Genomic DNA, 22540 nt, shown 5'->3' with positions numbered 1-22540 from the left:
CCCAATGTAGTGGAGCAGCAGACCTTGTACCTGCCCAATAGCAATGACCACATGACTACAATCATGTTTACCTCAAGCATGGGTTGCAGCTAGACAGCCTCCTCAAATAGTGGCACTGGGAAAATTATCCATCCTTACATAAAAACATACATAAAAACCTAAGTCTAAGTCTCTCCTAGAATCACAGACCTTCATGTATGATTGAAACTGTAAACTCCAAAATAATAAGAAGGAGGAAACACTTGGTAGAAGAGGAGCAACTGACAAATAGTATTGTGTAAAATGAAAAACATCCAGGAAAATACCAATAACTGAAAGTATAAAGAGACACAATGCACGGTAGATACACTCCTTAGCAATCTATTTACAGAATAATGGATAAGAATCCAGAATCGATCAAAACACTAGAAAGGAAACAAATGATAATATAATCAATAAATAAGCAAACAAATGCTCAATAGCACTTGCGATGGCCAATATGTACATATTAAAAAAGCTCTACATTATAGGCCATAAGATACTGTAAATTCAATATACAGAGATTCCAATCTCTAGTCACTATCCACACTCGTGTTACTAAATAGTAGCAAATGTATCTTTTCAGCATTTTCCTGAAATGTAAATGGGTAATATTCCCTAAACCAAAGATGTAAAGGGAGCACAGTATCCAAAAAAATTGACAGCTTAAAGTAAAATACATATTTTCTATCAAAAAATCCATTTCATATCTAAAGATACAAGATATTGAACAGTAATATATATTTTTTCAAGACAAGGTTTCTCTATGTAGCTGTGGCTGTCCTGGAACTTACTCGACAGATGACGCTGGCCTAGAACTCATAGAGATCTGCCTGCCTCTTCCTCAAAAGTGCTAGGATTAAAGACTTGCACTACCACACCCTGGCCTAAAAAAATGTTTTAAAGGCTATGACTATAGGGAGCAGTAAAGACAACTGATGATCATAATTATAATAGTGACAAAAAAGACAAAAGTATTAAAATACAAAATAAAGAGTATTAGCAAATGATAAAATGGTCCACTAGATAGTCCTTGATCAACACAGGTACATGTCACAAAACCCAGAATGCAGACATCCCCAGCAGACACAAACAGAAGACTACATTAAACATGTGAAAATGACCATGTTCTTTTCAACCTGAGGAGACAACCTAGAAGGAAGGCCATTTGCTTTCAGATGCCAACTGATTCCTGTTAAACTAATTCATATAATCCTATTTGCATATTTTACTGAAAATAATCCTATAGTACCAAGGAACAGTAAAGAGACAGAAAAAATGTCTCACGTAAAGGTGATCTCAAAGTATATTAACAAATACAGCAATGGAAACCACTTAGAATTGTCAGGACAACAGACAATAGATGTCCATGGGAAGACAGAATAGACAGAATTTAATAGTCTGCAAATAATTTCTTGATTCTTATCAAAACTCAGTTGGTATTATTTTCAGAATGAAGAAAATGTAGAGAATGTGCTAGAATGTGCTCAAAATTTCTTAAAACACATAAACCTAGAGGTATTAATTTTCATCATTCTATAATATATTGAAATCACTGAGATGAAAACCATTTAATATTGGTATGTAGACCTGATCAGTGATGTGCATGGAATAAGGACGGCATCATTCTATGCACAGTCAAATAAATTTTTATTTCCCTTCGAGTATCAATTCTTCTGTAGAAAGTCTTCTCACTTCTAAAATAGGATAATCCTGAGGAGATTTTTTTCAGAGGAAGTCTCCAGAATTATTGCTAGTGAAACAGAATGTGACAAAACTGATTTCATGTCCCACTTCCACAGTCACTTGAACCCCTTGCCATTCCCTCAACAATCCTCCAAGATACCTGGATCCTTAGCTACTGTCTCTTCCCTCTCCATCGTCCAGGTCTCTTTGTTCTGTACCACAGGAGAGCAGGTCTAGGTGGTCAGTGAGCCCTGCACATGAGAAAGAGATTCTTCAGAAAGTACCTGAATTCAGAAAGTAGTATTACATACTACTGTGCCCAGTAAGTTAAGAGAAACAAAATTTAGGATTCTACAGTCATGTATGTAGTGTTGGAATACTGAAAATATTTTAAAAGTATTTTCAGTTTCCATAACTTGAACCTCACTTCCAATCACAATTCAGTTTAATCTCAGGGGCAGAAATGGAACTGAATGATGGGGATGTGAATAGTATATACTAGTGAGGTTATAAATTTATTCTGGACTAAAACTGATGAAGCCTTATACTCCCCAAAAGGAACACACTAAAGGAGAAAACATTTCCTGAAATCTGTTTTTGTTCCTCTGAGGATTCGGCCTTACTCAGTGGAATGCAAGACATAGTCACACAAATCTCACATACTTGCAGTCTAATTTGCCAAGAACCCAAGAAAAAGCAAGGGAGAAAGCAAGCAAATTATTCTCACCCACAGAAATCAGACTCATCTAATTCTGCAACATGCAGTCTCTGTACAGAGACCTCTGAGCAGGCACAAGGCATTGCCCCTCCTCCTGGCAGAAGTCCACGGCCACCACTGATTGTCAACAGACCACAGAATTAAAGATAACAGTTTGAACATTCCTGCTGGTGCACAACTTTAATGTGATCACTGAGGAGATAAAGATGGGTGGAAATCTGTGAATTCCAGTCCAGCCTGGTCTACACGGTAACTTCTACATAACAGTTTGGTCATGTATCCAGGGACAGAATGCTTTTCTTGAACTATTAAGAAAAGAGGATTGCAGATAGTTTTCTGATGTAGATGAGTTATAATTATTCACAAGACTATTTCTAATATTATCCTATACTACAATTAATGCCTTTTAATTTTGTTTCATTCTCCCTCTCTTTCTTTCTTTTCCTGCAAAACAGGGTTTCTCTGTGTAGCCCTGGCTGTCCTTAAACTCACTCTGTAGACCAGGCTGGCAAAGAACTCCAAGATCTACCTGCCTCTGCCTCTGAAGTGCTCGGATTAAAGGTGTGTGCCTCCACTAAACGCTGGTTTATAATGCCCTGGCTAACTGTGAAAATCCCGTGACCTGATTCCTTCAAATGCATACTGTGGTTTTCCAGGCTCGATTTGCACAATTAAGTATTCAAAACAAGAAGACACATTTTTTTTTCTTTTTCTTGTCTCACCTGCCTTCCTTCCTTCCTTTTTTCCCTCCTTTCCTCCCTCCTAAACTTCCTTCTTCCTTCCCCTTGTTTTCCTTATTGTTGTATTTATATTTAAGTTTTTGGAGACAGGGTCTCACAACGTAGCTGTGGTAGTCCTGAAACTCACTGTGTAGACCTGGTTGGCCTACAACTAACTCACTGAGATCCACCTGCCTTTGTCTCCGGAGTGCTGAGATAAGAGATGAGTGTCGCCAAGCCTGGCAGCACAGTGCTTTTCACAGTGCTGTATTTACATCACTGAGTGCATACACAATTTTAGATGGACAGTTAATGGTGGATAAAACGTTGACTTTTAAAAGTTAATGTTTACATCCATACCTGTGGAACTCACAATAAATTGTACTCTCAATTAAATTTGCAGGTGTTCCTTTAATGACTAATACCTAAAAACTCTAGGGGAATCCAAGTCCCTAGGTCCATATGCCACTCTCTTGAACAGGGAAGTGGTAGAATACGGAACTTAGCATAGATGATCACAAATTTCAAGAGCTTTGGCCTTTCCACCATAGCAAATAGAACAGCGTTTGCAAATATCAACAGACAAATTTATATGTTCTACTAGATAATTCTTAGGAGAATATCTGGAGGCTAGACGGTCAATTAAAAATCGCATTATCCAGTTAATATTATTGAAAATTTATCGAAGAGGGTAAGACATCCACAGCACAATTTTGAGAGCTGTATTCCTTATGAGTAGTGTAGACTCTGATCATACTCTGCTCCGCTCCCGCCCGTTCTCCAGCCCCGCAGTTACTCTGACCTGGGGGTTCCAGGGCCGCTGGGCTGGGGTTCCTGTCGATGAGTTGCTGATTCTCCCAGGATACCCCTCCTGGTACCAGTGACTTAGGGGAGTTCACGGGTCCCGCGAGACACGGGCCCTGTGCTCTCCGCACGGTGCAGGCCCTAGGTCGGAAAATGACACTTCTGGCTCTGACTCTATAGTCTCAATTTCTTAAGCTCACACACTTTGCATCCCAGCACCGTGCTCGTCACTCTTCTACACCCGCCCACTCCACACCCTTCCTTTACACCTATCCAATGTGTAGCATCCTCCCATCCTCTGTTTCCGGGTGAGTGGCCCCGCCCCACGGGAATCGGTCCCTCCCACTCGGTCTAAGGCTTCCTTCCTCGCAGCTCCAGAAGTCAGGCTGACCTGCACTCCCTAAGCACAGTCTCCCCACATGTTTGATGCCAGCTAGACCAGAACTGGAGCTGACAGATCGCAGCACCCCTGTATTTGACCCCCATAATGAGTTCTGAACTCATTATGTAAAGTAGGCAGCCTAACACATTGGACTAACAGCCTCTGGACTGTATAATGTATACCGAAGAGCAACAGGGCTCAATTCAGATGCCAGAGCGCCATCTATTAAAACACAAACGCGAGAAGACAAAACCATATTTTGATTTGGGGAGAGACCTTTCAGGAATGTGGAACATAGTCTCTGTCTCAAAATAAAGAAAACTCCTACCTAAAGAACAGCTTTCACTGTATCAGTAACACGTTGCAAACTCCAAAGGTGGAAGCCACTGAAAAGTCATACCCACTTGTGGTGTCTATGATCCACATCAATGGTCTCAGTTACTTTTGCAGAATTTTAGTTTAGTATAAACTGAGGTATTTTCTAAGAGTGAAACTTCATTAAAAGCTTTCTCAAGTTTCTTAACTTTATGTTTTTATTACTTACACTGTTGTGATTTTTAAGCAGACCTCTGGGGAGTTAACATTTTCTTACACTATAATTGCATGGATAGTCAGAAAAACAGGGTGACAGTATTCTAGGAAGCTGAAACAAATAATTGAGAAAACAGTAATCAGCTTTAGGATGCAGCTCAGTAATTGATTATATTCAGGGTATATGTTTCTATTTTAAATATTTTATCTCAGAAATTGAGGAAGAAGAGTTTAACGCAACTCAGATTCACAATACTTGTGTACTAGTGACCCAGGCTTTGTAGTAGTAAAGGCTCTGATGAGGGAGGGGGGTATGGGATGTGGAACAGTCAGAGGGTGGACCAGGAGGGGGATAAACTCTGAAGTCTAAAAATTTTTAAATAAAATTAGAAAATTAAAGGCCCTGTTTAAAGCATCAAAGTCTTTTTTTTCTTTCTAACACACACACACACACACACACACACACAGAGAGAGAGAGAGAGAGAGAGAGAGAGAGAGAGAGAGAACTACTAGATTCTTCCAAAGTGACTGATGTAAAGCAAATATTCTGCCAGATGTCAGAGGTTTTAGACGATTTGGGGCAGATCTGCAATGGGAAGCTATTGCTATTTCTTTCCTTCACTGTCTGAGCCTCACACACTGTTGTGTTTCTTCACTTTCCTTATACAGTTATTCAAGTCAACTCTCTACAGTGACTCCTGATATCATTTATGAGAAGGGTATCTGTCAAGGGGTTGGGGATTTAGCTCAGTGGTAGACCGCTTACCTAGCAAGTGCAAGGCCCTGGGTTCGGTCCTCAGCTCCAAAAAAAAAAAAAAAAAAAAAAAAAAAAAAGAGAAGGATATCTGTTTATCATCCACTGAGAAGAAAATGTAATCTGAATACCTACATATAAGGAGGGCAATTACAGAAAAATGCTACTTCATGGACTCATGTTCAACTAAAAATTTATAAAAATAATTCTAGTCTAATGTCAGCATAGTCAAATAAAATTTATCTTATACTAGTATTAAGTCACCATAATTTGGGTACAATAAGGAACAATGTTTTCTAACGGTTTCAACAGGTAGGAGGACTGTTTTGTCCTGTTCATTCACTTGCCCACCATGGTTGTAGCTACATCTCCACATTTCTGGGCAATCTCATTTGCCCCAGACAGGTGACCAAATCTAACTTGAATATAATAATTCATGTGTTCTGTGAGGTAGCCCACAGAAAAAAACATAGACATCTAACACAGCACTGTACTTGGTATATAAAGAGAAGACAGAATAGAGACATCTAGGAATGATTTTCCAAATGCTATGTCCAGTCAAATCTTCAGTATATTTAGGGAGAAATCTCTGCTTGCATATCTTCAGTTTTTCTCACAATTAAAAGTTTGTGAAACGCAGTAATGATTTTGAGTTTTAAGTTATGGCTGCAGCCAGCTACAAAACTTGTGACTTACAATCTGTCCTACCCACAAAATATGCACAGCAATGGTGGAACAGAAATTATACAAGTCGCCAACCAATGTCTGATTTGACTTAAGGGTCACTCCAAAAGGTGAAAGTCATACCCAAACTGCTTACATTAACCAAAGCCCAGAGCCTAGAACTCCCAGAAACGTAGGATAAAACTGAACACTTCTCGTGTAAAATGAGAAATGGAAGTATGAACAAAATTACTCCTGATGATACTCTGCTGTATTCAGAACAGTGCCTTATTCAGTCATGAAAGAAAGCTTCCTCCAGCTGCAGATGGGAACAGATGCAGACGCCCAAGTCAGACATCCAGAGGAGAGAGAGTCTACATGGAAGTCTCCATCAAATCCCTCCTCTCAGAGCTCAAGGAACCTTACAGAGGATGAGGCAGAAAAAGTGTAAGAGGCAGGAGAAATGGAGGACACCGGGACAAAAGACCCTCTGATTGAACTAGTCAAGTGCAAGTGAACTCACAGGGACTGATGTAGCAGGCACAGGACTTACACAGGTCTGCACCTTGTCCTCTGTATGTATATATTATAGCTTTATGCTTATGACTGCTGAATGGAAGGACAATGGGGAAGAAGAGGTTAGGATATCAGGAGGGAAAGACATGTCATTCTCTAAACTCCATACAACTACTGTAATCAGTGACCAACAGCAAATGTACTTACTTGCACTGGCCTCACAGAACACCACAGTCTAGGAAAGGGAACAACTCACTTTCCCTCTCAGGTGTTGGCTATAGATAGATTCGAGGAAAAGAATCGCTCTCTGCCTTTAGTTGTTATCCTGTGCTGAGCACATCAGGTTCCAGCACATAGCTCCAAACCCGCAGTCTCAAAAATGACTCTGATTAATCTTACTGGGCCCTAGGCAGTATGAATAGAGATGAACACAGTAGAGTGACTGTTTCAGTTATGGACCAGGAGAGTAGAGAGGTAGGAGGTAGATGGGCAGTATTTGAAGTGTACCTGCCCATGTGCACACTAACACAGACACACAGACACACAGACACACACACACACACACACACACACACACAGTGTTATACATTTATCTGCCAGTATGAAATAGACAATAAAGTTCATTCATTCATTCTAGACAGGGCTTCTCTGTGTAAACCTGGATTTAAAGGTGCCCATGCCCAACTCACTTTTTTAAATTATGACATCAGTCTGTAATTTGTTTTTAGTTGTACAAATATCTAATGGGCTTTATTTATTCATTTATTTTTGTTTTTGAGAAAGGCTGGCCCTAAAATCACTGAGATCAGCCTACTCTGCCTCTGGGATGCTAGGATTAATGGGACGCTACACCAAGCCCAGCTAAGTATCTGCTTTAGAACCAAGTAAGAGTCAGGAAGTGTTCCATTTTATGTCAAGAAGTAAGTCAATGATAGGTCACATTGCTGTTAGTTCTATGCAATTCTGAGAGAATCCTGAGAGCATGAGGTTGTTTTAAGGGTGGCATTTTATACTGCTTCAGTCAGATTGTTACTTGTAGTCTTGTTCATCATTATTTATTTCATGTTGTTTACATTTGGTGTACTATATGCATCTGGAACCTCACCTATTTCCATTGGAGTTTCCAATTTAGTGCAAAAGAGGTCTTAATGTCAATCGACAGAACGCTAATTGTCATCTCATTTCTACCAAGTATGTTGTGCTTTTACCTTGGGTAAACTGTTAGGTCATTACAAACTAGGAAGTGGTGGAGTACTGCTTCAATCAAAGCACTCAGGAGGCAGAGGCAGTTAGATCTCTGAGTTCAAGGCAAACCTGGCCTACAGAGTGAGTTCCAGGTCAGCCAACATTACACAGTGAAGGTCTATCTCTACAAATAAACCAACACACAGAAAATGGTATATGTAGTTGGGCAAGGTCATGAAAGCCTTCAAATCCAGCATTTAAACAGACAGAGAAGTTGGTGCTCCAGGCCAGCCTGGTTCACATACATAATCTAAGACACCTGGCAATGCAGAGGGAGACTCTGTCTCAAAAGAAAGCCACTTTCTCCTAGAGGAATAGCTTTTATGATATTAGGCTCAAGGAATATTTTTGAAGATGGGATAGAGATATTATAAGAGGCAGAGGATTAAGGAGTTTGCTGTGGATTGTTACTCCTAGTAATGCCAAAAGCTATTATAGATTTTTTTTATTTTATTTTTTTTATTTTTTTTTATTAACTTGAGTATTTCTTATATACATTTCGAGTGTTATTCCCTTTCCCGGTTTCCGGGCAAACATCCCCCTCCCCCCTCCCCTTCCTTATGGGTGTTCCCCTCCCAACCCTCCCCCCATTGCCGCCCTCCTCCCATAGACTAGTTCACTGGGGGTTCAGTCTTAGCAGGACCCAGGGCTTCCCCTTCCACTGGTGCTCTTACTAGGATATTCATTGCTACCTATGGGGTCAGAGTCCAGGGTCAGTCCATGTATAGTCTTTAGGTAGTGGCTTAGTCCCTGGAAGCTCTAGTTGCTTGGCATTGTTGTACTTTTGGGGTCTCGAGCCCCTTCAAGCTCTTCCAGTTCTTTCTCTGATTCCTTCAATAGGGGACCTATTCTCAGTTCAGTGGTTTGCTGCTGGCATTCGCCTCTATATTTGCTGTATTCTGGCTGTGTCTCTCAGGAGCGATCTACATCCGGCTCCTGTCGGTCTGCACTCCTTTGCTTCATCCATCTTGTCTAATTGGGTGGCTGTATATGTATGGGCCACATGTGGGGCAGGCTCTGAATGGGTGTTCCTTCAGTCTCTGTTTTAATCTTTGCCTCTCCCTTCCCTGCCAAGGGTATTCTTTTTCCTCATTTAAAGAAGGAGTGAAGCATTCACATTTTGATCATCCGTCTTGAGTTTCGTTTGTTCTAGGGATCTAGGGTAATTCAAGCATTTGGGCTAATAGCCACTTATCAATGAGTGCATACCATGTATGTCTTTCTGTGATTGGGTTAGCTCACTCAGGATGATATTTTCCAGTTCCAACCATTTGCCTACGAATTTCATAAACTCGTTGTTTTTGATAGCTGAGTAATATTCCATTGTGTAGATGTACCACATTTTCTGTATCCATTCCTCTGTTGAAGGGCATCTGGGTTCTTTCGAGTTTCTGGCTATTATAAATAAGGCTGCGATGAACATAGTGGAGCACGTGTCTCTTTTATATGTTGAGGCATCTTTTGGGTATATGCCCAAGAGAGGTATAGCTGGATCCTCAGGCAGTTCAATGTCCAATTTTCTGAGGAACCTCCAGACTGATTTCCAGAATGGTTTTACCAGTCTGCAATCCCACCAACAATGGAGGAGTGTTCCTCTTTCTCCACATCCTCGCCAGCATCTGCTGTCACCTGAGTTTTTGATCTTAGCCAATCGCACTGGTGTGAGGTGAAATCTCAGGGTTGTTTTGATTTGCATTTCCCTTATGACTAAAGATGTTGAACATTTCTTTAGGTGTTTCTCAGCCATTCGGCATTCCTCAGCTGTGAATTCTTTGTTTAGCTCTGAACCCCATTTTTTAATAGGGTTATTTGTTTCCCTGCGGTCTAACTTCTTGAGTTCTTTGTATATTTTGGATATGAGGCCTCTATCTGTTGTAGGATTGGTAAAGATCTTTTCCCAATCTGTTGGTTGCCGTTTTGTCCTAACCACAGTGTCCTTTGCCTTACAGAAGCTTTGCAGTTTTATGAGATCCCATTTGTCGATTCTTGATCTTAGAGCATAAGCCATTGGTGTTTTGTTTAGGAAATTTTTTCCAGTGCCCATGTGTTCCAGATGCTTCCCTAGTTTTTCTTCTATTAGTTTGAGTGTGTCTGGTTTGATGTGGAGGTCCTTGATCCACTTGGACTTAAGCTTTGTACAGGGTGATAAGCATGGATCGATCTGCATTCTTCTACATGTTGCCCTCCAGTTGAACCAGCACCATTTGCTGAAAATGCTATCTTTTTTCCATTGGATGGTTTTGGCTCCTTTGTCAAAAATCAAGTGACCATAGGTGTGTGGGTTCATTTCTGGGTCTTCAATTCTATTCCATTGGTCTATCTGTCTGTCTCTGTACCAATACCATGCAGTTTTTATCACTATTGCTCTGTAATACTGCTTGAGTTCAGGGATAGTGATTCCCCCTGAAGTTCTTTTATTGTTGAGGATAGCTTTAGCTATCCTGGGCTTTTTGTTATTCCAGATGAATTTGCAAATTGTTCTGTCTAACTCTTGGAAGAATTGGATTGGTATTTTGATGGGGATTGCATTGAATCTGTAGATTGCTTTTGGTAAAATGGCCATTTTTACTATATTAATCCTGCCAATCCATGAGCATGGGAGATCTTTCCATCTTCTGAGGTCTTCTTCAATTTCTTTCCTCAGTGTCTTGAAGTTCTTATTGTACAGATCTTTTACTTGCTTGGTTAAAGTCACACCGAGGTACTTTATATTATTTGGGTCTATTATGAAGGGTGTCGTTTCCCTAATTTCTTTCTCGGCTTGTTTCTCTTTTGTATAGAGGAAGGCAACTGATTTATTTGAGTTAATTTTATACCCAGCCACTTTGCTGAAGTTGTTTATCAGCTTTAGTAGTTCTCTGGTGGAACTTTTGGGATCACTTAAATATACTATCATGTCATCTGCAAATAGTGATATTTTGACCTCTTCTTTTCCGATCTGTATCCCTTTGATCTCCTTTTGTTGTCTGATTGCACTGGCTAGAACATCAAGAACTATATTGAATAAGTAGGGAGAGAGTGGGCAGCTTTGTCTAGTACCTGATTTTAGTGGGATTGCTTCAAGTTTCTCTCCATTTAGTTTAATGTTAGCAACTGGTTTGCTGTATATGGCTTTTACTATGTTTAGGTATGGGCCTTGAATTCCTATTCTTTCCAGGACTTTTATCATGAAGGGGTGTTGAATTTTGTCAAATGCTTTCTCAGCATCTAATGAAATGATCATGTGGTTCTGTTCTTTCAGTTTGTTTATATGATGGATCACGTTGATGGTTTTCCGTATATTAAACCATCCCTGCATGCCTGGGATGAAGCCTACTTGATCATGGTGGATGATTGTTTTGATGTGCTCTTGAATTCGGTTTGCCAGAATTTTATTGAGTATTTTTGCGTCGATATTCATAAGGGAAATTGGTCTGAAGTTCTCTTTCTTTGTTGTGTCTTTGTGTGGTTTAGGTATAAGAGTAATTGTGGCTTCGTAGAAGGAATTCGGTAGGGCTCCATCTGTTTCAATTTTGTGGAATAGTTTGGATAATATTGGTATGAGGTCTTCTATGAAGGTTTGATAGAATTCTGCACTAAACCCGTCTGGACCTGGGCTCTTTTTGGTTGGGAGACCTTTAATGACTGCTTCTATTTCCTTAGGAGTTATGGGGTTGTTTAACTGGTTTATCTATTCCTGATTTAACCTCGATACCTGGTATCTGTCTAGGAAATTGTCCATTTCCTGAAGATTTTCAAATTTTGTTGAATATAGGTTTTTATAGTAAGATCTGATGATTTTTTGAATTTCCTCCGAATCTGTAGTTATGTCTCCCTTTTCATTTCTGATTTTATTAATTTGGACACACTCTCTGTGTCCTCTCGTTAGTCTGGCTAAGGGTTTATCTATCTTGTTGATTTTCTCAAAGAACCAACTTTTGGTTCTGTTGATTCTTTCTATGGTCCTTTTTGTTTCTACTTGGTTGATTTCAGCTCTGAGTTTGATTATTTCCTGCCTTCTACTCCTCCTGGGTGTATTTGCTTCTTTTTGTTCTAGAGCTTTTAGGTGTGCTGTCAAGCTGCTGACATATGCTCTTTCCTGTTTCTTTCTGCAGGCACTCAGCGCTATGAGTTTTCCTCTTAGCACAGCTTTCATTGTGTCCCATAAGTTTGAGTATGTTGTATCTTCATTTTCATTAAATTCTAAAAAGTTTTTAATTTCTTTCTTTATTTCTTCCTTGACCAGGTTATCATTGAGTAGAGCATTGTTCAATTTCCACGTATATGTGGGCATTCTTCCCTTATTGTTATTGAAGACCAGTTTTAGGCCGTGGTGGTCCGATAGCACGCATGGGATTATTTCTATCTTTCTGTACCTGTTGAGGCCCGTTTTTTGACCAATTATATGGTCAATTTTGGAGAAAGTACCATGAGGAGCTGAGAAGAAGGTATATCCTTTTGCTTTAGGATAGAATGTTCTATAAATATCCATTAAGTCCATTTGGCTCATGACTTCTCTTAGTCTGTCTACATCACTGTTTAATTTCTGTTTCCATGATCTGTCCATTGATGAGAGTGGGGTGTTGAAATCTCCCACTATTATTGTGTGAGGTGCAATGTGTGTTTTGAGCTTTAGTAAGGTTTCTTTTACGTATGTAGGTGCCCTTGTATTTGGGGCATAGATATTTAGGATTGAGAGTTCATCTTGGTTGATTTTTCCTTTGATGAATATGAAGTGTCCTTCCTTATCTTTTTTGATGACTTTTAGTTGGAAATTGATTTTATTTGATATTAGAATGGCTACTCCAGCTTGCTTCTTCTCACCATTTGCTTGGAAAATTGTTTTCCAGCCTTTCACTCTGAGGTAGTGTCTGTCTTTGTCTCTGAGGTGTGTTTCCTGTAGGCAGCAGAATGCAGGGTCCTCGTTGCGTATCCAGTTTGTTAATCTATGTCTTTTTATTGGGGAGTTGAGGCCATTGATGTTGAGAGATATTAAGGAATAGTGATTATTGCTTCCCGTTATATTCATATTTGGAAGTGAGGTTATGTTTTTGTGCTTTCATTCTCTTTGTTTTGTTGCCAAGACGATTAGTTTCTTGCTTCTTCTAGGGTATAGCTTGCCTCCTTATGTTGGGCTTTACCATTTATTATCCTTTGTAGCGCTGGATTTGTAGAAAGATATTGTGTAAATTTGGTTTTGTCATGGAATATCTTGGTTTCTCCATCAATGTTAATTGAGAGTTTTGCTGGATACAGTAACCTGGGCTGGCATTTGTGTTCTCTTAGGGTCTGTATGACATCAGTCCAGGATCTTCTGGCCTTCATAGTTTCTGGCGAGAAGTCTGGTGTGATTCTGATAGGTCTCCCTTTATATGTTACTTGACCTTTTTCCCTTACTGCTTTTAATATTCTTTCTTTATTTTGTGCGTTTGGTGTTTTGACAATTATGTGACGGGAGGTGTTTCTTTTCTGGTCCAATCTGTTTGGAGTTCTGTAGGCTTCTTGTATGTCTATGGGTATCTCTTTTTTTAGGTTAGGGAAGTTTTCTTCTATGATTTTGTTGAAGATATTTACTGGTCCTTTGTGCTGGTAGTCTTCACTCTCTTCTATACCTATTATCCTTAGGTTTGATCTTCTCATTGAGTCCTGGATTTCCTGTATGTTTTGGACCAGTAGCTTTTTCCGCTTTACATTATCTTTGACAGTTGAGTCAATGATTTCTATGGAATCTTCTGCTCCTGAGATTCTCTCTTCCATCTCTTGTATTCTGTTGGTGAAGCTTGTATCTACAGCTCCTTGTCTCTTCTTTTGGTTTTCTATATCCAAGGTTGTTTCCATGTGTTCTTTCTTGATTGCTTCTATTTCCATTTTTAATTCCTTCAACTGTTTGATTGTGTTTTCCTGGAATTCTTTCAGGGATTTTTGTGATTCCTCTCTGTAGGCTTCTACTTGTTTATTAATGTTTTCCTGTGCTTCCCTAAGTGTGTTCATGTCTTTCTTGAAGTCCTCCAGCATCATGATCAAATATGATTTTGAAACTAGATCTTGCTTTTCTGGTGTGTTTGGATATTCCATGTTTGTTTTGGTGGGAGAATTGGGCTCCGATGATGGCATGTAGTCTTGGTTTCTGTTGCTTGGGTTCCTGCGCTTGCCTCTCGCCATCAGATTATCTCTAGTGTTACTTTGTTCTGCTATTTCTGACAGTGGCTAGACTGTCCTATAAGCCTGTGTGTCAGGAGTGCTGTAGACCTGTTTTCCTCTCTTTCAGTCAGTTATGGGGACAGAGTGTTCTGCTTTTGGGCGTGTAGTTTTTCCTCTCTACAGGTCTTCAGCTGTTCCTGTGGGCCTGTGTCTTGAGTTCACCAGGCAGCTTTCTTGCAGCAGAAAATTTGGTCTTACCTGTGGTCCCGAGGCTCAGGTTCGCTCGTGGGGTGCTGCCCAGGGGCTCTCTGCAGCGGCAGCAACCAGGAAGACCTGTGCCGCCCCTTCCGGGAGCTTCAGTGCACCAGGGTTCCAGATGGTCTTTGGCTTTTTCCTCTGGCGTCCGAGATGTGTGTGCAGAGAGCAGTCTCTTCTGGTTTCCCAGGCTTGTCTGCCTCTCTGAAGGTTTAGCTCTCCCTCCCACGGGATTTGGGTGCAGAGAACTGTTTATCGGGTCTGTTTCCTTCAGGGTCCGGCGGTGTCTCTGGCAGGGGTCCTGCTGCTCCTGGGCCCTCCCCCACGGGAGCCCAGAGGCCTTATACAGTTTCCTCTTGGGCCAGGGATGTGGGCAGGGGTGAGCAGTTTTGGTGGTCTCTTCGGCTCTGCAGCCTCAGGAGTGCCCACCTGACCAGGCGGTTGGGTCTCTCTCTCACCGGGTCTGGGAGCAGAGAGCTGCTGCGGGCCGGGATCCGCGGGTGTGGTCTGTTATAGATTTTGACTAACAGACATGTCTACTCCTGGCAGTATCCCCTTCATGGCTCAACGACAATATTAAACAAGAGTTACTCCACTTGTTTCAAGATTGCCACTGTGCAAGAATTACCCTAATTCATGTACAGAAAAAATACTGTCCAGGAAAGGACACAAAGTGTGGAATAATTGACAGCTTAGCTATGCCAAGATAAATCAAGCTAGTCCTCATAATTCCTACTTCATTTAAGGTCTGTCAGATGGTTCTGAGCCAGAAGGCTAAAGACAGATGCTCCAACATTTTGAGGAACAGTGGACTGTCCAGGTAATTAACTGTCTCTACAAATCGTTTAAGTTTTGGAAGCTATGTTTTTGTGCTTCCTATATATTCAGGTAGTATTTAATTGGTTCTCAGATCACTGATGGGCTTGAAGACTAGTTATAGTCTCATAATCAAATTTAAGTTGTTTAACATTGAAAAAGATGACATAGATCTAAAAGAATGTTTTTCAGATGATAATACAAGTTAAAATCAAAATATAATTCAGATATAAAATGACAAACTCTTAAATTAAGATAGATGTTAAAATAATGTACCTAAATTGACAAATGTTGTTAGTGTATAACATACCTTATAATTTACATAGCTTTTAACTATCTTCAATGTATATCTGGAAGAAAAGGCCTTTTTAGTGGATGAAATGGGGAAAGTGTTTTATATTGCTTAATGCCTATATTATATTAATTGGGTTCCAAAATTTACATGAGAATCACACATGTAAGATGCTAAAGGTCCCTACTCCAAGTTGGTTCTGATTGAGAAACAAAGTTCCTGTCAGACAGTGTCTGGGCAGGGAAGCAGTGGCGGAACTGTAGGATTTTTGGGCAAGAGGACCAAGGAAAGGGATAAGATACAGGCTTAAAAGCTGTAGAATACTGAATACCAATCATGTAAGAGCCAGGAAAGAGGCTCCCCCCGCAATTTGGTCTAGGGTAACAAAGATAAAATATAGATTTTAGTAGGTAGTAACTCAAGAGTATCTGAGGAGAGGTGTTAGCAACATGGAAGTTTGGTAGTGGCCCAGCCATCAAGCTGATTAAGACTTATTAAATATAAGGCTCTCTCTCTCTCTCTCTCTCTCTCTCTCTCTCTCTCTCTCTCTCTCTTTCTCTCTCTCTTTCTCTCTCTCTTTCTCTGTGTGTTTGTGTGCACGTGTGTGTGTGTGTGCTTTATTCAGGAATCCACAACACTGGGGTGAATAGCAAGGAATTTGCACCACTGCCAGGGTGATCTTAAATAGCACTAATCACCTACAAGAAGAAGAAGGTCACAAGCATGACTGCCCAAACAAGAGCTGAGCCAGGGCAACAAAAATGAACACGGCAAAATAGACAGGGAAAAGCCCACAAGGCCTCAATCCCTACAAAGTGTAGACAGCCTTGGAAACATATACAATTAGCATGATATAGATAGATTAGGTCGTATTTAGGACTATATAAGTATACCAATTATACATACATTATACGTATACATATAATATATATATATTAGCAAATAATGAAATGAGAAGACGAATTTAAAAGAGAGCAGGGAAGAATATATGGGAGGATTTGCAAAAGGAAAGAGAAAAGCAGCATGTCATGATTACACTATTATCTCAAAAATTTAAAAGCACAAAAAAAGCAGAATAACAATAACAACAACAAAACGAACGAAGGAACAACAACAACAAACCCAAAGAAAAAAACAAACAAAGAAGTTTTTAAACCTATCAGTGAAATGCAGACAAGGATTATTATAAGCTACCATTCTGCCCTAGCTACAGTGGCCATCATCATGAATAGAATGGTAACTACTGTTGGCATTTAAGTGGGGGAAGGAGTTCAAATTCTGCTGTGGGAATGAGGACTAGAAAGTCTATTTTGAAAATCATTGTATATGTATTCACAAAAAGAAAAAAAGGCTTGGAGATTGGTCCTTATGCTTTTATTCAATCTGAAATCTGTGTATCCAAACACTGAAAGTCCTTGTCCTCAACTGGTTTTTGATCAACAAATAAAGATGCCAATGGTCAAAGGCTGGCTATGGGGCAGGACCCTTAGAGTTGCACAGGCTAGGATGCAGGGCTGGGAAGAAAAAAGAAGATCACCATGATGCAGCAGGAGATGGATCAGATCTAGAGCTGCAGGAAAGAGAAATAGCCAACGAGCCATGTAAGAATTTGGGTAAGTGTCCACTGGCCACTTCCCTGATTGGGCCTGGGGTAGAAGGGAAAGGTTTAGGAGTGCCCAGTCTTTTTGAGGTACAAGGCATTTTAGAATTAACTGGTGTGCATGCGTGTGTGCATGTGTGTGTTTTCCATTCACTAATCCAGATAGGTCCTGGGCAGGAGGGCACATGTCATTTGATAGGAGCCAAAGTGGTGTAGCCCAAACTCACCACTACAAGAAAGAAAGAAAGAAAGAGAGAGAGAGAGAGAGAGAGAGAGAGAGAGAGAGAGAGAGAGAGAGAGAGAGAGAGAGATCAAAGAAATCTGGGTGACCCAATTATAGACCTGCATATGTCATTATTCCTCTGGGAAAAAAGACACATATCTACTTATTCCAGACAAGGAACCAATGAAAAATTAATATTCTGAACCAACAAACTGCAACTTGTTAAACAAACCTGGTTTGTTTTGTTTTGTTTTTTAAAGAGGTGTTTTGTCTGCATGAGTGTCTTTGAGCTGTGTGTGTTCCTGGTACTCACAGAAGCCAGAAGAGGGCATTGGATGGCCTGACGGTGAGGTTACATATCGAGTGCAAATAAGAGTGTGCTGGGAACTCAAAGTGAGTCTGTGAAAGAGCAGAGCTCTCAACCGCTGAGACATCTCTAATTCTCGGTGAGTTTAAATGGGATGAGTTACAAGAGTATGGAGGAGGATCTACTGATAAAAGAATGAAGGACTGAATGTTGACAGCTGCATCACCTGGTGAGGGCGATAGCTAATGAAGCTGCAAACCTGGAGATCACTGCACAGCTTGCTGGTAGCTCACCCAAGGAGGGAAGTCTTTCAAGCCACTCACTACTTCCAACAAACAGCTTATCTTGTCTCCTCTGGTCCAGGCAGACTACTTGACTGGTGATTACTTCGTGGCTGGTCTGAGCATCTTCTAGGAAGTTCATTTGTCTGACAATGTCAGAATCCTTACTGATTATATATGCTTGAGGCAGAAGCACAGTAGAGAATTTTCCAGTTTCTGGGACTTCCTGAAGCTTCTGGTGATTCTCTGTAGGATTGAAAGTATCACCTGCCATTAGAGCATCCTGTTGCTTTACCTCTCCTTTAACATCCTGTGTTTTAAGGAGCTTCCTCCAAGTTGGAGACTGTAATCACAGAGGAAACTGATACACAACATCCTCTCCTGGGCGTGACCTCCAAGGACTCTCCATCTTTACCTAGGAGTACTTGCCCATCATGTTCATTGCATCTTTATTCACAGTACCTACGCAATGAAATCAATTCAGATATCCATCAACTGACACATGTGAAAATGAAAATGTAATACTCATCTATAAAGATATGTTATTCATCTATACATTAAAAATTAAAGTTTGGGGGTTGGGGATTTAGCTCAGTGGTAGAGCGCTTGCCTAGCAAGCGCAAGGCCCTGGCTTTGGTCCCCAGCTCTGAAAAAAAAATTAAAGTTTGGATATATGGTGTCTTCTTAGGAATTCCTTCTCATGGAGGCACCCCAAACAAGACAGGCCATTCCTAGAGCTCTTTCATGACCATCCTATGCACATGGTGTTTACTGAAGACAGTTTGGTTACAAGATAGACAGAGAGCAATTGTGAACTTAACAGAAAACTCTCCCAACTGACTAACTTTTGTAACACTGCAAGGTCTTCTGCAGGCTTCTGGAAGTGAAATGATGTCATGATCTTACATACCCCTGGACCATGCATCCTACAGTATGAAAGTACTAGCCAAGATGTGTGCACTGATGCAATACTGGCACTACTGTATATAGGCATAATTGAGCTCTCTTTTGAATGGATTTGAGGCCTGATCCATAGAGAAATTCATACAGTGATAATTCCAAGCCTTTCAGTTTGTGCCACTCTCTAGCATTGTGAAGGACAACTACTCTTACCGTAGGAGGTGGGTAAAGCAGAGACCCATACTGTTGAGAAAGTACTAAGAATAAGTAACTGTGTAAGACTAGGGCAATTACGATTTCATCATGGCTGATGAAGGGTTTCAGAGTCTGCATTAACTCCATGAAGTTATAATGGCTATCAGTGGCAGCTATTTTATTTAATTTTAGAATGTAGAGCAATACTTCCCCATCAGTACCTCAAAAGGAATTCCTGCATGCCTACCGGATTGCCTTTCAATGTTTCTTTCTTTCTTCCTTTCTTCTTTTCTTTTCCTTCTTTCCTTCCTTCCCCTCCTCCTCTTCTTCTAACTTTCTTTATCTTTTTTTCTTTTATCCTCTCCTTTTCTTTTTTTGAGACTGGGGTTTCCCTGTTTAACCTTGACTAACATGGAATTTGTCACAAGGCTAGCATCAAACTCAAAGGAATGCACCTAACCTCTTTGTCCAGATCATTAGAATGAAAGGCATACATCACTATATCCTAAGCCTTTGAGGATTTCTAAGCTGTATGTCAGCATATCAATGACGGAACATGCAAAATCTGTCTCTTTACACCTAGTCTCCTTTTTGGTATTTGTAAAGACTTACTTTAGTATGAATATTTTGAAGGTGAATGAAAGATGAGAACTTATTACAACATTTTCTTTGATGATGAATTTTCTTTTATGTTTGCAATTTCAGCACTACCTTGTAAAGCATTTGTTAAATACAATAATTTTGGGAGGGGTTGTAATTTCCAGTGAACACCAAGCCATGGTTATTATATATAATATACTGTCACACGGTTTCTCAGAGGTATGGACTTTGTGTTGTAGAGCAGAATTAGAGTCCTCATATTTTTTTTTACATTTTTATGTTGCTACAGAGTCTATGTAGTCCTGGCAGTCCTGGAACTCCAATGTAGGCCAGGATGGACCTGGATTCACAGTGATCTTCTTGGCTATGTCTCCATACATGATTAAAGGCACATACCATCTTGTCTGGCATTATTATGAATGGTTGAATACTGAATAAGCTAAATGTTTTTCTTTCAGTTTTTCCCAGGGATGGGAGAGAAGGCTCCATGGTAAAGAGTAATTGTTGCTCTTTCAAAGAACTGGGGTTCAATTTCCAATGTATAAAAAGGGATACATAACTGTCTATAGTGCCAACTTCAGGGGATCTGATGCACACTTTCTGTGTCTACCTATACCAGGCATACATGATATACTTGCAGGCCAGGCACTCATACATATTAAAGAAAATGAAAAGCTTTTCCCAAAGTCATATTTACAGATTTTTATTTTAATATAAACTTTCTTACATTTTTAAGATTTAAATCTTTAGTATAAGCATTCACAAGCTAGTTATCCTCATTTTTTCTATTACTCATATTGTGATTTGTAAGCAGGTTATGCCAGACAATGGGTATAACATGTTACAATGGATAGAATGGTATGTTTTTCTCCAGTATGAACTTTCTGATATCTTCTAGGGTTTGAAAGGTAGATAATGGAACCATCAGTTTTTTTTATTTGTAAGATTTCTCCCCAATATGAATTTTTATGTCCTCTAAGAGTTAGTGCTTAGTAAAAGATTTGTCACATCCCATACATCTATAAGACCTCTCACAAGTATGAACTTTCTGATGTGTTCAAAGATTTGAGGCCTGAGTAAAAGATTTGTCACATTTCCTACATTTATAAGGCTTATCTCTCCAGTATAATTTTCTGCTGTTCTCTAAGAAGTGAGTGCTTAGTAAAAGATTTGACATATTTCATACATCTGCAAGGTCTCTCACCAGTATAAACTCTGATGTGATTGAAGATTTAAAGCCTGCGTATAGGATTTATCACATTCCATACATTTGCAAGGTTTCTTCTCATTATGTATTTTCTGATGCATTGAAGAGTTGATCACTTAGTAAAAGACTTGCCACATTCCTTACATATGTAAGGTCTCTCTCCAGTATGAACTCTGCATATGTTCTAATAAGATAAAGCTGGGTAGAGGGTTTGTTACATTCTCTAAATCTGTAGGGTTTCTCTTCAGTATGAACACTATGATGTCTTTGAAGATGTGATCACTTGTTAAAACATTTGTCACATTCCCTACATTTGTAGGGTTTCTCTCAAGTATGAATTTTCTGGTGAGTTTTAAGAGTTGAGTTTATAGTAAAGGGTTTATCACATACCTCACATTTGTAAGGCTTCCCACCCATGTGGATTCTGTGATGCCTTTTTAAGATGTGATAATTCAAAAACGGACTTATCACATTCTTTGCATTCATGATATATCTCAGGAGAATGAGTTTTCTGATGCCATCTTAATGAAGTACAGTGGGCAAAGGATCTGTCACAGTCCTTACATTTGTAAGGCTTCTCTCCAGTATGCCTTTTCTGATGGCTCTTAAGTCCTGACAACTGATGACTCTTTGCACATTCTGTGCATTTGAAAAGTGTCTCTCCAGTATTAAGTCTTTGATGTGTTTTAAGATTTATGCACTTGTTAAAGGATTTGTCATAAACATTGCTCTTGCAGGGTTTCTCTCCAGTATGAATTCTCTGATGTATACTGAGGCTTGAGGCGGTACTGAAGTATTTCCTACAGTGCCCACACTGATATGGTTTCTCTCTAGTGTATATTATTTGTTGCATGAAACTTTATGTAGGTGGGCCCCAGTGGCCTAATGGATAAGGCACTGGCCTCCTAAGCCAGGGATTGTGGGTTCGAGTCCCACCTGGGGTAGAAGAGTCTGCTTTTGGGGTTGGGGATTTAGCTCAGCGTTAGAGCGCTTGCCTAGCAAGCGCAAGGCCCTGGGTTCGGTCCCCAGCTCCAAAAAAAAAAAAAAAAAGAAACTTTATGTAGAACTGAAATCATCATCATATTCTTCCTGTCTCTGCTCCTTCTTTTCAGGGTAGCATTTTTGATCTTGACAAATTTTGTAACACAAATATAAAGATTTCATTCAATGCACAGAAACGGAACATTCTTCTCCAGTGTGCATGCTTTTATGTTCATCTAGATTTGACGAGTCAATAGAGACATCCCTGTCATTAAAGCATGTATAATTATTAGATGTTTCTGTAGTGTCACTTGTTTTATTTATTTTTTTTTCTTTTTTCCGGGGCTGGGGACCGAACCCAGGACCTTGCGCTTCCTAGGTAAGCGCTCTACCACTGAGCCAAATCCCCAACCCCATGTCACTTGTTTTATAAGGTGCACAGTTGAAGGGATCTTGAAGCGTTGTGCCAAGCTCATTACATTGACAAGACTCTTTTTCAGTTTTCACATGTTGATAGTATTGCATACAGAAGTAAGTACAATTCAGATTAATGGGGCTTGTTCCCAGATTACACACATGACAAATTACTAAGTTCTCTTTTAAGATAATTCAGTCTGCAACTATTTAGAAAAGAACTCCCAGCAGCTGACACTTTTCATTCATTGTAACTGTATGGATTCTCACTAAAACAGCATGCCAGACTTCAAGGTCAGTGATTTCTAATACA

The 22540-nt window shown here is 39.9% G+C and overlaps 1 protein-coding gene, 1 non-coding gene and 1 pseudogene across 3 annotated transcripts in view; 1 reads left to right on the top strand and 2 right to left on the bottom strand.

Moving 5' to 3' along the window:
• Positions 1-4144, bottom strand: part of Zfp53 (zinc finger protein 53) — a 30333-nt gene extending 26189 nt beyond the window's left edge. The window contains exons 1-2 of one of the 2 annotated variants that reach the window (NM_001107468.2): positions 3944-4144; positions 1865-1955 (exon numbers count right to left, since the gene is read on the bottom strand). In NM_001107468.2, the coding sequence (NP_001100938.1) occupies positions 1865-1898 (34 nt within the window). In that variant the 5' untranslated portion in view covers positions 1899-1955; positions 3944-4144. Of the gene's footprint in view, positions 1-1864; positions 1956-3943 lie in introns of those variants that run through there. The other variant, XM_063288599.1, reaches the window with a different exon arrangement.
• A 13727-nt stretch (positions 4145-17871) lies between these two features.
• LOC134484190 (zinc finger protein 54-like) lies at positions 17872-22338 on the bottom strand (annotated as a pseudogene).
• On the top strand, positions 21704-21776 carry Trnar-ccu1 (transfer RNA arginine (anticodon CCU) 1). Its single transcript has one exon. It is a non-coding gene; the product is annotated as a tRNA-Arg (tRNA).
• Positions 22339-22540: the final 202 nt, after the last annotated feature.

This window comes from Rattus norvegicus, chromosome 1, assembly GCF_036323735.1.
Source record: "Rattus norvegicus strain BN/NHsdMcwi chromosome 1, GRCr8, whole genome shotgun sequence".
In the NCBI taxonomy this organism is placed as follows: domain Eukaryota; kingdom Metazoa; phylum Chordata; class Mammalia; order Rodentia; family Muridae; genus Rattus; species Rattus norvegicus.
Note: the sequence above shows the minus strand (reverse complement) of the source record. Positions and strands in the feature narration are given on the sequence as shown.